The following is a 15,389-nucleotide window of genomic DNA, read 5'->3' as shown; positions in this document are numbered from 1 at the left end:
TCATTCATCCATTCAGTTAATCAAGCAATTTTTCGTTTACATTTAATCTTTCAGTTTTCCAATTTAACTATGAATTATGCAAAACAAGCAATACATGCATCAAGGGACACAAACGAATTATCATACCAATTCTAGTATATTATCATACATTCAAAACTGTAAAATCAACCAATCAGTTAAAACACGACAAACAGTAATAAATAACCAGTTCAGGCTCTATTAGTAACCTTTAATTATCGATATTTCTAAATCACGCAAAATACCATATTATTTATAATTAGACTTCAATTTCATAACAGAGAATAAAGTGAGAGATTCTTACTCGGATCGCTGTCAAAAATGCTAAACTTGCAGCTGTACCAACTGGTGGTCCCTAAGTTCCTAGAATCCTAGAATTTCCCTTTGGAGATTAAAACATGCTTCGAGTACCTAGAAATATTCCAAAAAATCTAAAATCGGTGTTAGAAACCCTTTCCGGCCAATTTCAGAATTTTGGCACGGTGACGAGCGGTGGTGATTTGCCTCTGGCTAGTCGTTTTCGGCCGATTTTGTACTCATTCCTGTGAGAAAACATGTTAAGGGACCTCGGTTAGCCAAAAAATTTGAAAAATAGAAGCTTACCAGTGGTGGAGTTTTTCGACGTGGAAGCTCTGCTGGCTCACCTTCGTGGTTGGTGTTTTACTTCAGTCAACCTGTAGAAAAAAGGAATGGTGATTACAATGGTGAAAAAATTGCATGAAACAGGAATCGGGAAGGGCTTCATCGGAGGTAGTTTTTTATTTTTCTCGTAGCGGTGCCGCCGGGCTTTACCCGTAGTTTTCAGCTCATCCGCCAATCCTTTTGCTCCAATTTGGCAATGAGCGTGTTTAAAATCAAATTTCGAGCGACTGGGAGAATTTTTGCCTTTTTTGGACGATCAGAGATGGCTCCGGCACAGCAGCGGGCGCGGTCGGCTCCCTTCCCGGCAACTGGTTCTTCTTCTTCGGCGGAGGGGGTTGGTGGCTAGGGTTAGGGTTTGGTGTGAAATAAGATATTTATATCCATCTCCTTTTAATCTTGGTCATTCATCGCGTTTGATCTTGACCGTCTGATCCCGTTTAAATAGAAAATGAATCTAAACCGTTCATCATGATTTGATCTGGATAGTACGATCACGTTTAAAGAGATAAATAATTTAAGTCGTTCATTGCGTTTAATCGCGACCGTCCGATCGCACCTAAGGAGGGAACGGATCCGGACTATTCACGCGCGTAAGAACAAATCTGGACTGTTCGATCGCGGGCATGCAGATCATCAGCATGACCTCCCGTGTGGCACCACGTCAGCGTGCCTTGCCACACGGCGCGCTCCAGTTCGTCGGGCATGCTGACCAGGCGGTTCTATGTGGCACATTTTTTTTAAATTATGTTTTAATCCCCAGTTTCTGATTTTTCTTTCAAAAACATCCACATAATCCAAATTTTTACCACTTTTTTCTAAAATTATTTTCAATTTCATCGTGCACCTATTTTTTTCCTAATTTTTAGATTAAATAAAAATTCATAAATTAAAAAATTAAATTTTATACATTAGTTTTAAATTTTTTAAAAATTAATTAAGGGTATTACAACTCTCCCCTACTTAAAAGAAATTTGTTCCCTCAAATTTGTCTCTCTCTCACTCAATCAAATAGTTGGGGATATTGGGCCCTGAAATCTAATTCTATCTTCCATGTGGTCTTTCCCTGTGTGTGATTCTACCGTAGGACTTTAACGAAAGAAATTTTTTAGTTGCGAAGTACTCTACTCTTTCAGTCCATAATACTGACCGGTATCTTCTCATAGGATAAATCCTCCTGGAGTGAAAGGGGCTCGTGGGCCAAGAAGTGAGAGGGGTCAAGATTTTACTTGCGTAGCATGGACACATAGAATACATTATGGACTCTGGATAGTTCTGGAGGTAGCGCAAGTCTGTAGGCAGCGGTGCCAATTTTATCTAAGATTTCAAATGGCCTAATAACACGCTCACCATCTGACTCAGGTTTTGCAGGTTCTCAGAGAAAAGAAGTTGTATACAAAGTTGAGTAAGTGTGAGTTTTGACTCGAGCAGACTACCTTCCTAGGGCACATCATATCAAAGGATGAAGTGTCAATGAACCCCAAAAAAGTTGAGGCAATGTTCGGCTGGAAAAAATTAACATCGATTAAGGAGATTCGTACCTTTCTGGGGATGACAAGTTATTACCGCAGGTTTATGGAAGGGTTTTCTAGCCTAACTGCTCATCTGACTCGGCTCACAAAGAAGAACGTCAAGTTTGAGTAGAACGGGGACTGTGAAATGAGTTTTTCATAACTAAAGAAACGGTTGACTACTGCACCTATGTTGGCCTAGCCAATGGAGTCGGGTGGGTATACAGTCTATAGTGATGCCTCCTACCTAGGGTTGGGTTGTGCTTTGATGCAGTATAGGAAGGTCATAACTTATGGGTCCAGGTAGTTGTAGAGTCATGAGAAAAACTACCTCACCTATGACATAGAACTTGCCGCAATTATTCATGCCTTGAAGACTTGACGCAAATACTTGTATAGAGAGATATTTCATATCTATACCGACCATAAGAGTTTAAAACACAATTAGTAGCCGTAAGACCACCAAATTAGAAACAGAGAGTCAAAGTACAAATAGAGAAAGTTTGGTCACGTAGGACCACCCAATTAGTAACCTCGACGAACCGGAGCGCACCGTGTGGCAAGGCGTGCTAACGTCGATGTCACGCGTGAGGCTACACTGGCGATCTGCGTGCCCCATGATCAGATGACCCAAAATTGATCCCGCGCGCGTGAATGATCCAAATTCGTTTTCTCCTTAGGCAGGATCAGACGGTCGAGATTAATCGAGATGAACGACATAGATTTGTTTCTTTCTTAGATGCAATTAAACAGACGAAATCAATGGCGATGGATGGTCCAGATTAACGCATGATGGTTATAAATATTTCGCATCGCACAGGAACCTAAACCCTAGTTGTCAACCCCTGCTAGAGAAGAAGAACCAAATGGCAGAGAAGGAGGCTGATCGCCGATCGCCACCACACATGAGCCAGCCGACCACCAAAAATGATAAAAATCTCCCCTATCCACTCGGAATTCGATTCTGAGTACCCTTGTGGCCAAATCAGAGCAAGAGAGACGACGGGTGAGCAAAAAACTGCAGGTGAAGTCCAGTAGACCAGCAGCGGTTAAAACTCCAAAACCCCTCTAATAGCCTCTTTGCGATTCTCGTTTTACATGAATTTTTTATGATTATATTCACCGTCCTTTTCTGTGCAGTGTAGTTGAAGAAAAAACCTCAATCGCGAAGGAGAACCGGCAGAGCTGCTACACCTAGAGGTTTCCCCGCCGATAGATTTAGTTTTTTTATGATTTCCTGGACAACCGAGGCCCTTAACGTGTTTTTCTATAAGGATACAACAAAAATTGGCCAAACCAGACAAAAATCAGCCAAAATCGGCTAGGCTGAGGTGAACCACCGTGGTGGGCGGTGGAGCCAGAGCTGGAGCACGGCGACGCTGCCGTGCCGGAACCCAAAAATTGACCGGAAAGAGTTTTAGATGCCAATTTTAGACTTTTGGGGTATTTTTAGGTATGTGATGAATATTTTGAATTTCTACAAACAAAAGTCAGGAAATCTGGTATCCGTTAAGAGACGTAATAAACAGCGCAACATCTCGAAACACTGATCCAGGTAAGGATCCCTCACCCTATTCTCTGTTACGATAAATTGAGACTTAACGATGTATAATTTTGTATTTTTATGAAAAATTAGAGAACCCTAAAAATAATTACAGGTTACTAGTGTAGATAGAACCGGTTAGTTCACGATTTTTCCGATTTCTTATTTATTTTTTTTGTACTACCTTATTTGCTTGTTATTATATGATATATACTCTTAATTTATATTTTCTATAGCCTTTTCGATTCATCTGGTTTATTCGGTTATATATCGTCAGCATTATATTAGTTTAATTGACCTATGAATATAATATGAGATATTGGTATGCGTGATTGGTTGTTTATTAATAAGAATTTTTATATGAAAGTCTTACTGGGTACTCAGAAAAAGGACGGACGGGTCTGGTACATAGGGAACCCTACTGTGAATGTTACCTCAGTCGAACTAGGTTGGGAAGTCCCATATCGAAAAGTTTAAAAGATATGGTTCACTCTCATACCGGACGAGATATAGAGGTGATGAAATATTTGGTGCTCATTACCGGGCAGGGTATGGGGACGGCTGGTTAATTGTTAAAATTAAATATTTGGTTCACAAGTAGAAAAATATCCCTATGGACCGGCCAAGGGTACCAGTAAGCAAGTAAAAAGGAAAACTTATTATTTTTCTCTTATGCGTAAAAATAAAAAGTGGTATGAATATGGGTATTCATAGGTTGTTTTTGAAAAATTTATTACGGTAAGTACAGAATAAACGATCTTCTTTATATTAAATGAATTTATTCAAATTAAATACTTTATTAGTTGTTTTACGATTTTTACCAATCTTCGGTTTTCCATATATGTGATTAGTGTAATATTTTTATAGGGTTAGTGTAATTCACCATTTCATTAACTATTTTAGATCAAAATGATCAAGATCCAAATCCCGGTCAGCAAGAGGGTTGTGAGTAGTTTACTATCTAAACTCCCTTCAAGTGCTAGTGAAGGTTGTTTTAGGATATTTAGTTGTTCGCTTTTCATTTTATTTCTTTAATTTCGTTTATCTTTTAAAAGGGATATTCTCGTATCCCTATTAGGCATTCAAAATTATTGTGTAAGGAATGTAAACTCTAACTTTATTAATCACTTCCGTATTTAAATTATAAATTTATTTTCTTTTAAGTTTCGGGTCTTTACATATTTATTTATCTATTTATTTTTTTCTGAATAATTCAAGTTATTACAAATTCTGATTTTTAGTATTATTTAAACTCATTTTATATTTAAAAATTATAATCAATAATAGATTCATTTTTTAACTACTTATTAATTCTGTAATTATAATTGAGATTATTTTTTGTTTCTAACTTTTTTTACTTATAAAAAATAAGATAATTAAATTTATCGAATTATTATTTAAATTAAATTTTTTGAATAGTTTTTCAACTTTATCTATGTAATTAAAAATTATTTCAAAAAATAAAGATATAACATTTGGTTAAATTTTACTTTTATAATTATATAAAATATAATGAGTTAAAAATATTTTATGAATTCAAAGATGAAATTGTAAAGAAAATTTTTTAAAAATGTGAAAAATTGAGGGAATAAAATAATTTCATAAAGTAAAAAAGAGATGGGTTCCCTTGACTCTATAAAATATTATAAACGTTAAAGTATATTGGCGAAAAATATACATATACACGTATGAAAAACTGAGTATAGCGCATCATAAACCGCGGCCTGCTGGTGTACGAAAATCCTTATCGGCGGCTTCTTAAAATTTACGATTCCAAGTTTCCACGCACCCATATTCATTTCTTTGTTTTTGCAGTTACCCACTTCCAAATTTGATCTTTGAACATTCAAAAGTTACCCATTAAGAAAATTAAAAGAAGAAAGTTCCTACTCGGGGCTGTTTAACTTTGAACTCGATCTCTTTCCCCCCACCCTCCATTATTACCATTTCATTTTTCCTCTCAAGAATAAGAGAGAAGACAAACAAGACAAGTTGGAGAAAAGGGAACTTAGTTCTTTTCGCTGCTATCTTTGTCTTTTCTTGTTACTGCTTTTTTGTTTTCCAGTGATTCGGTTCTTGTACTGAAGGCTTTGAAACTATCAAGCAGAGTCAGAGAGAGTGAAAGAAGGAGACAGGAAGAGTCATGGGTTTTGTTTTCTCTGTCAACAAGGTTGTCTTTCTTCTTGTTTTCAGCTCTGTTATTTTGAGTTGCTTCACAACTCAGGGTTCAGAGGCTCAACCCTTGCCAGATGAAGAAGGTATGACCTGAAATTTAATATTTTTACTATCTTTGGCAGCTTTGATTTCCTGGGTTTGGTTTTCTTTGCTCTGTTTCGATTTTGTCTCAACAAATTGGTTTTTGGTACCCAGAGACCGTGAAAAGAGAAAAGGTTTTTTGTTTGGAGTTCAATAGATCTTAATGTTTCTGTATGCTCAGAGTTCATTGCTTATTTTGGCCTATTTAGTTTTAAATGTCTTAGTTTTTGCTTTGTAATAATATATGAGCATGATTGTTCTGTTTGGTTGCCTAGAATTTGAGGGAAAAGAACAGAGAATTTTGTCATTTAAGCTTATTGGAGCTTTTAGACAGTGATTTTGGTTTCTAGGAGATAGTATCTTACAGTATATTTCTCTTTTTTCAAGTGGAAATAAATAATCTGAAGTGAAAAATGAAGAAGAAAAACAAATTTTCATAGATTAGTTTGGCTAGTAGGACCCAGAAAAAAAAAAACCTCTGTCTGTTTGGCTTCTAAGAAAATACAGGGCATGTAATACAACACTCCAGAAAAGTAAGATATTTATTCCACATGAGGGCAAGAAAGTTAGGTGCGTTTTGCTTTTGAATCTTGGAGCTTTTGCTTTTGAGGTCGGATGAGTTGTTATTATCCGTTTGATTGGAGTCCGAGAAAATGAGTGGAAAAGACAAAAGTCCAAAGTTTTTGAGTGCTGCTTTTTTATTCAATATCATACCCGATTCGATTGATCACAAAAAAGCAATGGCAAAGAAGAAATTCTTTTCAATTTCTTTCAAGTTTAAAAGGAATTCTTTGTTCACCACTGGCTTCACAGATTTATCGAGCCTCTGTTTGGTTACCCAGAAAAAGAAGGATACATATAACTTCAACCTTTTCTTTCCCTCTCTTTTTGGTATTATATTTTTGGTTTAAAACAAGAACACAAAGTACAAAAAGAAGAAAGAAAATTACCCAGATGATGAAATGGTTCTCTGGATCTTTGGTTTAAAACAAGAAAACAAAGTAAAAAAAGAAGAAAGAAAATTACCTAGATGATCAAATGTTTCTCTGGATCTGATTCCTTTATCAAGTTGTAGAGTACAGCATTAGTCTGAAATTAATGTCCTTTTCATAGCCATCATGTAATTAATACATAAAAGAAGCACTTTCGTTTGTCATGTTACAGAATTAGGATAAGGACTGAATGCTAGACTTTGATTTAGTCATTTTCATGCATGATCAGAATTTAGCCTTTAGTTTCAGGTAGGGTCCTTGCTTGTGTCCTTCCATTTGAATATTCACATTTATGATTTCTATAAAGAAAAAAAAAAGCAGAGTCATCCATGTGATCATCTCATAGGATGGATCTTGACATATTTCTTGTCTCACCCACGGCACTATTGTTCACACATGTCGTATTCCAATTCCGCGTCCAAATGATCAAGTTGCTCATTATTAACAATTTGAATTTGATTAATTCTTTCTTAACTGAATAGTTAATACGTTTATTTATTTTTTTATAAAATTGTGAGTTGAAGTGAAAATGTATTTCATGTGTATATTCGTATAAAAGTTGATCACATAATTTTTTAAATTATTGTGTTATCGAGTGAGAGTAAAAATTTCTGGTTTAATTTTATTATGATATATACTGAATCATCATGGTCATGTCAATTTTGGTTGATGGTACATGTTATCATTAAGACCTTATGGATCATGGAAGGAAGCTAATGCCTTCCCTGCTCCATGACAAAGAATAGTGGTATTAACTGGCAAATGAATTTTACTTTATTATTATTTTCTAATGTTTTCTGGGTTCAATCATATGTCCTAAACTTTAATATCTAGTAAGTGTTCTTGCTTTTGTCTTTCTCCCTTTTGAAAAGAAGTGACCAAGGAAAAGAGAAATATTGAAAAAGGCAGAAATTATATGGATCCATTAGAGCATTAAAAATTGCTAATCCGAAAATATTAGAGATGGAAAATAATTGCAAAAAATTTATAAATTTTAATAATTGAATAATATTTATATATTAATAAAAATATAATCAACTCTTAAGAAGAAAATACGCAAGAGTACAATTTGACTCGTACTTATATCTTAATAGAGATGAATAAAGATAAAAAAAAATAGTAATATTATTACTACTTATAATTATTGTGATTTTTATTTTTTTATGAGAAGAAAAATAATTGCATTATGATTTTAACATTTTGACGAAGCTGTAAATGCATACGATTTTTGAATGTGAACATGTTTTAGATTAAAAAAAAAACATTTCAGATTTGATCATTCTCGTCGTACACTTTCGAAAATAATTTATAGTCAAACTGAAGATATAATTTAACTTTGATAGATTTAAGAATTTATGATTTAAGATTCTGAATTTTTTTATTAAAAGATCACTCGCCTTCTACAAGCAAGACTTTGGAACATCTAATTGATATTTTCATTGATCTACAAATAATTTTTGAATGTATTGTTGTAGCTTCTTTTTTGAGAAAAGTCAAACTAAGGACATGGCTTACACTTAAATATATATATATATATATATATATATTTTGGATAATGTGATAATATCTTTATGGCCATGATGCTTGAGTTAGCTGGTCAACGTAACTCTACTCTATCCTCTGAAGGGTCTCCATGTTCCCCATTATGGACATCTCCGCCCATGACTTTTTTCAATTGGCATTACAAAAATTTCTGACTTTTTTCTGCTAACATGTTCTTTTCTAATCTGTAACATAATTTACACTCAAACTTCCTCGTAACTGTGATATTAATTTTGATGCTTATGTCTTTATATGCTCATCTTAGTAATGAAATTTTCTTGTAACAGTGAAAGCCCTTCAAACAATATTCAGAAAAATGCGTCACAATGTGACTGCCACCCTGACTTCTTGCAATGATCAGCAATGGAATTTTAACATTACTAAAGATCTTCAAAGCCTCATCAATTGCAACTGTAATGGCACAGTTTGCCATGTTACTAATATGTATGTCCTTCTTTTTTCCATTACTTTTAATTCTCAATTCATCACATCATCTGCAACTATTTTAATAAGAATATTATTGTGATACCCCATCCCACATTAAAAATATGTACGCTTGTTGAACTTAATATGAGCACTCTGAATTGTATATGCTAATAAATTGAGTTTGAATTTTTGAGGATTTAGTGATTTTGATATAAAAATATTAAGGGTTAGTGATTTTTGGTATTTATTTGTTCAAAAATTACAGGCTGCTCAAGGGTCTTAACTTAACCGGACCTTTACCAGAAGAATTTTTAGAACTCACTCATCTACAAGAAATGTAAGTGCCTTTTCTCAAATTTCTATATTAAGAATTTAATAAAATATATTTCCTTTTGTTTCAGATTTTCTTTTTTTTAGGTTAATCCACCATCACTGTTTCTTTGGTATGTAAAACTGCTCTGATTCCATTTGATAATCTAAAATTAAAGAGACTGACATTCCTTTTGTTATACAGTGATCTTACACGCAACTTCATTAATGGATCAATCCCTAGAAATTTTTCTAGACTTCCCCTTCGTATCTTGTGAGTGATTATTTACTTTGAGAATTTATGTAACAATTATTTAGATGGTGAAGAAATCTGATGGTTTAGGCAATTGGCGCACTACAGGTCTCTTTTGGGAAACCAGCTTACTGGATCAATTCCTTCTGAAATTGGCAATATTGCTACATTGGAGGAGCTGTAAGTCACGAAAATCGAGCTTTATACCCAAATAAAAATATGTACTTTAAATCTGCATTTGTTTATTGAAGCTTAAATTGAAACCATCAGGGTCCTGGAAGATAACCAGCTTAGCGGATCCCTCCCTCCGAACCTTGGTAATTTGAACCGCTTGAACCGACTGTAAGACATCCTGTCTTTACCTTGATTCTTGTTTATTAATGTATATTGTTCTCACATTTGGGTAAATCAGTTCAGTTCTATTATTTGACCTTCGAGTTTTTTTGATAAATCAGTTCAGTTCTATTATTTGATATTGGAGTGAAAAGTATATTATTCTCGTTTTAGTTAAAATTTTATGAAAATCGGTTCAGCTTTATTATTTAACGTCATGATATCATTCTAGTTTCTTTTTTCTCTTAGTTCCTGTTTCTTCTTTTCTTTTTTCTTTAAATGTAATCTCGCTATTTTGATAATATGCAATTTGCATTTACATTCCAGTTTTTGTAGATATATTACATGTTATTTCTTCGGGAACTGAAGTAAGCATGAGTATCAGAGATGGATATTTGCCATCAAATTCTTTTTACGTTCCCTATTAATTTGCATTACATGGAGTGAATTTATGACTAACTGCTTTGAATTCCTGCAGCCTTCTCTCTGCGAACAATTTTACAGGATCGATACCCGAGTCATTCAGCAAATTGAAGAGCTTAGGTGATTTGTAAGTAATGAGATATTACCCTGCGACATGGACCTTTGAAAATTTAAGTAGAGTAACTCCTTATTTAAGTAATTTTACAGTCGGATAGATGGAAATACATTTTCTGGGAAGATACCGGATTTCATTGGGAACTGGACCAACCTTACCAGATTGTGAGTGATGTCTTCCATTTTCATTTGTATGCCATTCTCTCTTCTTTTTCTTCTTGAATAAACTGTATGGAAGCCGTATTTATTTGCCTACTACTCTGTCAAAGGGATATGCAGGGTACGTCCATGGAAGGCCCAATTCCTTTGTCTATATCTCTCTTGAAGAACTTAACTGATTTGTAAGAGAATTTCTCTGGCTACTCAGTGTGATCAGTTTAGCAACCTGTATTGATTATTGGTGTAAAGTGCAAGATGGGGAAAACATTGATCTCTCTATCTTTCTCTTTGGTATTTTGTCTGTTCAGGAGGATATCTGATTTGACTAAATCACCTTCTACTTTTCCTGATCTACGGGACATGAAAAACATGGAAGAACTGTGAGTTTGGCTCAATATTCTTCAAGACACATTTTCCTTTTGACTTTTAAATGTTCATTCTGCTGCTCCCTTCTTTTTCAAATGACTAGTTTTATCTATGTGACTCAGGGTATTGAGGAATTGCTTAATTACTGGGATAATCCCAGATTACATTGGTGAAATTACTAGCTTAAAAGTTTTGTAAGTAGCTTTTATCATATCTTTGAAGTTAATAGCCTTTCCACTTATTTTTAACATGCAATGCCAGTCAGGAATGAGATAACCGATACCGAGAAGAAAAGATAACTGGAATTTTTTGGCAGTAGCATCTGGTTGTCACTTAATTGAGATAATGTTGTTTCCGATTACTCTGACATGTATCTTTTTGTTCTCAAATTGTAGGGACCTGAGCTTCAACAAGTTGACTGGTCCAATTCCAAGAACATTTGAGAGCTTGACGGCAGTAGATTTTATGTAAGTCTATTTCATATATCAGGCCAAGCACTTGAACCTCTTGTGTTTGTTACTTTTCTATTTTTTCTAATTTCTCTAGCTTGTATCTTCATTTAGTTGCTTTTCGAACCATAGAATGAGATTTTTATTTTTTTATTTTTTATTTTCTATTTGCTTTAGGTTTTTGAATAATAACTCACTGACTGGACAAGTTCCTGGATTTATATTGGACAACAAAAATAACATGTAAGTCAATCCTCAGAGCCATATTGTACCTCGATTTTTCTGTAAAGTTATTTGTTTGCTTAATTTCATAATTTATTCCCTTTGAATCTCTCTTTAAACCAAGGTGATCAAGAATGCAAATTCCAGTAATTTTTTCCCATATTTGTACAAATGCATGACAAACAAACTACTGCAGGGATTTGTCTTACAACAATTTTACAAATGCTCCTCAAATTAATTGCAGACAAATGAGTGTGTAAGCATCTATTTATCCAGTGGTTTTATGCTCACAGTTCTTATGTTTTCTTCTAATCTTCTCTCTCCCTTTCACTTAACAGGAACTTAGTCTCAGCTTACTCATCCTTGACAGACAACTCGTGAGTTCTTTGCTAACTGGCTTTATATTTAACTTTGTTTGCCTATATAATGTCTACATATATAAATGATTTACTCACTTGAAGTTTCCAATCCACAGGGTTTCGTGGTGCTTAAGAAAGGACCTTCCTTGCTCTGATGATGCAAAACGTGAGTACATGTGCACACATCTAAGCTATTATTTTGATGAATTAAGAAAGATCTCTGATCTGAATGAAGTTCTCAATTATTCAAACATCATGATATTTGCAGATCATTCCTTGTTTATTAATTGTGGAGGAGGCAGTGTAAAAGTTGATGGAAATAATTACGAGGAGGACTTGAACAAAGAGGGCCCATCAGACTTTGCTTCAACTTCAACATGGGGCTACAGCAGTACAGGACTGTTCGTGGCCAAAGATAATGGACAGTTTATTGCATCAAATGTATTTGGTCTGAATGTGACAGGTCCGGATTACTATAAATCTGCTCGTGTTGCACCCCAGTCACTCAACTATTATGGCCTGTGCATGCGTAAAGGCAGTTATAAAGTCCGGCTTCACTTTGCTGAAATTATGTTTTCTAATAATGAGACATTTAGCAGCCTCGGAAAGCGTGTATTTGATATGTCAATTCAAGTGAGTAACAAAGGAAAAAGAGAGGTGTTTTACATTTTCATTGCTAATATGCAAATTTTTCATTGACTTGCATTCTTTAAAAGACTGTTTTGCTTTCGGAAAGTTGAAACTATTTAGTTTGGCTTAAACCGGTAAAATTCTAACTCCAGTTTTCCACAGGAATTTAATTCATAATGATTTAACCTCCAATTTTCCACAGGGGAATTTAGTTCATAAGGATTTTAATATTGCGGAGCGAGCTGGCGGTGTTGGTAAGGGCATCACTGAGACTTTTGATAACATTCATGTCAATGGTAGCACTTTGGAGATCCACTTGTACTGGGCAGGAAAAGGAACTAATGCCATTCCTGACAGAGGGGTCTACGGACCTCTTATATCTGCTATAACTATAACACCAAGTAAGCCTGTCTTATCTGCAAGGATCTTACTCTTCTGTTCATAAATTTTTTGTTTTAGTAATTGGCTTTCTGCTTTTAGACTTCAAGGTTGACACTGGAGGGTTATCAGTTGGAGCAATTGTTGGTATTGTAGCTGCTTCATGCATAGTTCTTGGATTGTTTTTGGTAGTCCTTCGAATGAAAGGATACTTGGGCGGGAAAGAACCTGAAGATAACGGTAAGGCTACTAAAACAGGAAAATCATTCACAATTAGTATTTGTCCCTTGCATATTGTTAATTCTGCAAGTAACACTTACTCTGGATAAGTTGATCATGTCTGCTTCTCATTGACTTGTTTTAAGGTCATGTAGACCAATCTTCGAAAGAATAACTGAAAGTTCCTTGTTTAGCTGGTTTAGTGCTGGTTTTAATTTTCAACCTGTTTGACTAATCTTTGCGTTCTTCTTGTTGCAGAACTTCGTGGGCTGGACCTTCAAACGGGTTATTTCACTTTGAAGCAAATTAAATTTGCTACAAAGAATTTCCACCCTGAAAACAAGATAGGTGAAGGAGGCTTCGGGCCAGTTTACAAGGTAATAATGGACGTTTCATACTATTCATTCTGTTGCGCAAGTCTGCTTATGTATTTCATTGATTTGATTATATGGAGTATAAACCTAACAATGCCAAAAGTGGAATAAAACAGGATTGTCTTTGTATGTCTTTCTGAAACACTACCCTTGCTTGATTTCAGGGTGTTCTGTCAGATGGTGCAATAATTGCTGTTAAACAGTTATCCTCCAAATCAAAACAAGGGAACCGTGAATTTGTCAATGAGATAGGCATGATATCAGCATTGCAACACCCAAATCTTGTGAGGCTTTATGGCTGTTGTATTGAAGGAAACCAGTTGTTGCTTGTGTATGAATACATGGAGAATAACAGTCTTGCACGGGCACTCTTCGGTAATAGGCTAACACCTTAAACCCTAGTGTATGTAACTTTTTGATTCAGAATGATGACTGAACTGCCTTCTACCATCTGATGTTCTGTTTTAGGTCGTGATGAACAACGTCTTCATTTGGACTGGCCTACAAGGATGAAAATATGCTTGGGAATAGCAAAGGGTTTAGCCTATCTTCATCAGGAATCTAGGTTGAAAATTGTTCACAGGGACATAAAAGCAACCAATGTGCTTCTAGACAAGGGCCTTAATGCTAAGATATCTGACTTTGGGTTAGCCAAGTTAGATGAAGAAGAGAACACACATATCAGCACACGGATAGCGGGAACAATGTAAATCTCTTTTTCTTCTCTCTCTCTGATTGAAGTTTTCTGCTCTGAGATGGCATATATAGATGAAATCAACATGGGTTCTGCACAGCTGCACAGGGTAGGCACATTGGAATTTTGTATTTGAAAATAGTAGCATTAATAAGGGGATGGGTGGATTCTGAAATGTCTCTTGGATTGAAATGCAATTTTTGACTAATCAAAAGAGTTCCAATTTTCATTTCATTTGATAATGGTTGTCAGTTCCTTCTAACTCTAATTGGTAATGGCTCAGAGCGCTTACATTGTTCATGCTTTTGTTTTTGTTAATAAATTCAGCGGATACATGGCACCTGAATATGCGATGAGAGGTTACTTGACTGACAAGGCAGATGTTTATAGCTTTGGGGTTGTTGCTTTGGAGATTGTCAGTGGGAAGAGTAACACTAACTACAGGCCGAAGGAGGAATTTGTTTATCTTCTTGATTGGGTAACCTTTTATTCTTTGCCTACTTAAAAAGATTCCTTTCATTTCTTCCATGAAAATTCATACCGTAATATTATGTACCTACAACATTTGTTCGAAACATTAATTTCTGTCTTCCAAATTTATACTAGGCATATGTACTGCAAGAACAAGGAAGCCTTCTGGAACTTGTGGATCCAAGCCTTGGTTCAAACTACTCCGAGGAAGAGGTAATGCGGATGCTTGAATTGGCTCTGTTATGCACTAACCCATCTCCCACTTTAAGGCCATCCATGTCTTCTGTGGTGAGTATGTTAGAAGGCAAGATTCCGATCCAAGCACCAATAATCAAGCGCAATCGCTCAAACCAAGATGCAAGGTTCAGAGCCTTTGAGATTTTATCACAAGACAGCCAAACACACTCTCAAGACAGTCAAGTGAATAGGGGCATGTCTGGACCATGGATGGATTCATCCATTTCTCTTCCAAGTAAGGATGATCCTGAAGAATATTCTTCAAGTAAACTGCTCTAGGACTTTGATAACAAAGATTTAAGAGCCAAGAATGGAGAACCTGAGGGATACTGCCTGAGAATTGTATTATTATTGTTTTTTATTTTAAGATTCTTTGTATAGGAGTAACTGTAAACATATATTTGGTGTAAAATATGAGATTAATAAAATACGTGAGGAAGATTCCTCAAGATCTTTGTACTTGAACCTCCAG

The 15,389-nt window shown here is 35.2% G+C and overlaps 1 protein-coding gene across 2 annotated transcripts; it reads left to right on the top strand.

Annotated features, from left to right (window-relative positions):
- The first annotated feature begins 5,413 nt into the window (after positions 1-5,413).
- On the top strand, positions 5,414-15,382 carry LOC110812489 (Leucine-rich repeat transmembrane protein kinase). Of its 2 annotated transcripts, XM_088218484.1 has the most exons (24): positions 5,416-5,969; positions 8,789-8,945; positions 9,193-9,264; positions 9,442-9,510; positions 9,598-9,669; positions 9,760-9,831; positions 10,301-10,372; positions 10,453-10,524; positions 10,629-10,700; positions 10,827-10,898; positions 11,007-11,078; positions 11,280-11,351; positions 11,511-11,576; positions 11,752-11,811; positions 11,894-11,932; positions 12,031-12,080; positions 12,183-12,547; positions 12,747-12,945; positions 13,025-13,162; positions 13,400-13,518; positions 13,680-13,890; positions 13,984-14,221; positions 14,537-14,687; positions 14,816-15,382. In XM_088218484.1, the coding sequence occupies exons 1-24, from the start codon at positions 5,855-5,857 to the stop codon at positions 15,194-15,196; spliced, it is 3,006 nt and encodes a 1,001-aa protein (XP_088074610.1). In that variant the 5' UTR covers positions 5,416-5,854; the 3' UTR covers positions 15,197-15,382. The 2 variants fall into 2 exon arrangements, 1 of the variants encoding a protein (XP_088074610.1); XR_015818597.1 differs by lacking the exon at positions 14,816-15,382 and having other exon boundaries at positions 5,414-5,969; positions 13,984-14,318; positions 14,537-14,659.
- Positions 15,383-15,389: the final 7 nt, after the last annotated feature.

The sequence above is a fragment of the Carica papaya genome, chromosome 4, assembly GCF_054855325.1.
Source record: "Carica papaya isolate Zhongbai chromosome 4, ASM5485532v1, whole genome shotgun sequence".
Lineage (NCBI taxonomy): Eukaryota > Viridiplantae > Streptophyta > Magnoliopsida > Brassicales > Caricaceae > Carica > Carica papaya.
Note: the sequence above shows the minus strand (reverse complement) of the source record. Positions and strands in the feature narration are given on the sequence as shown.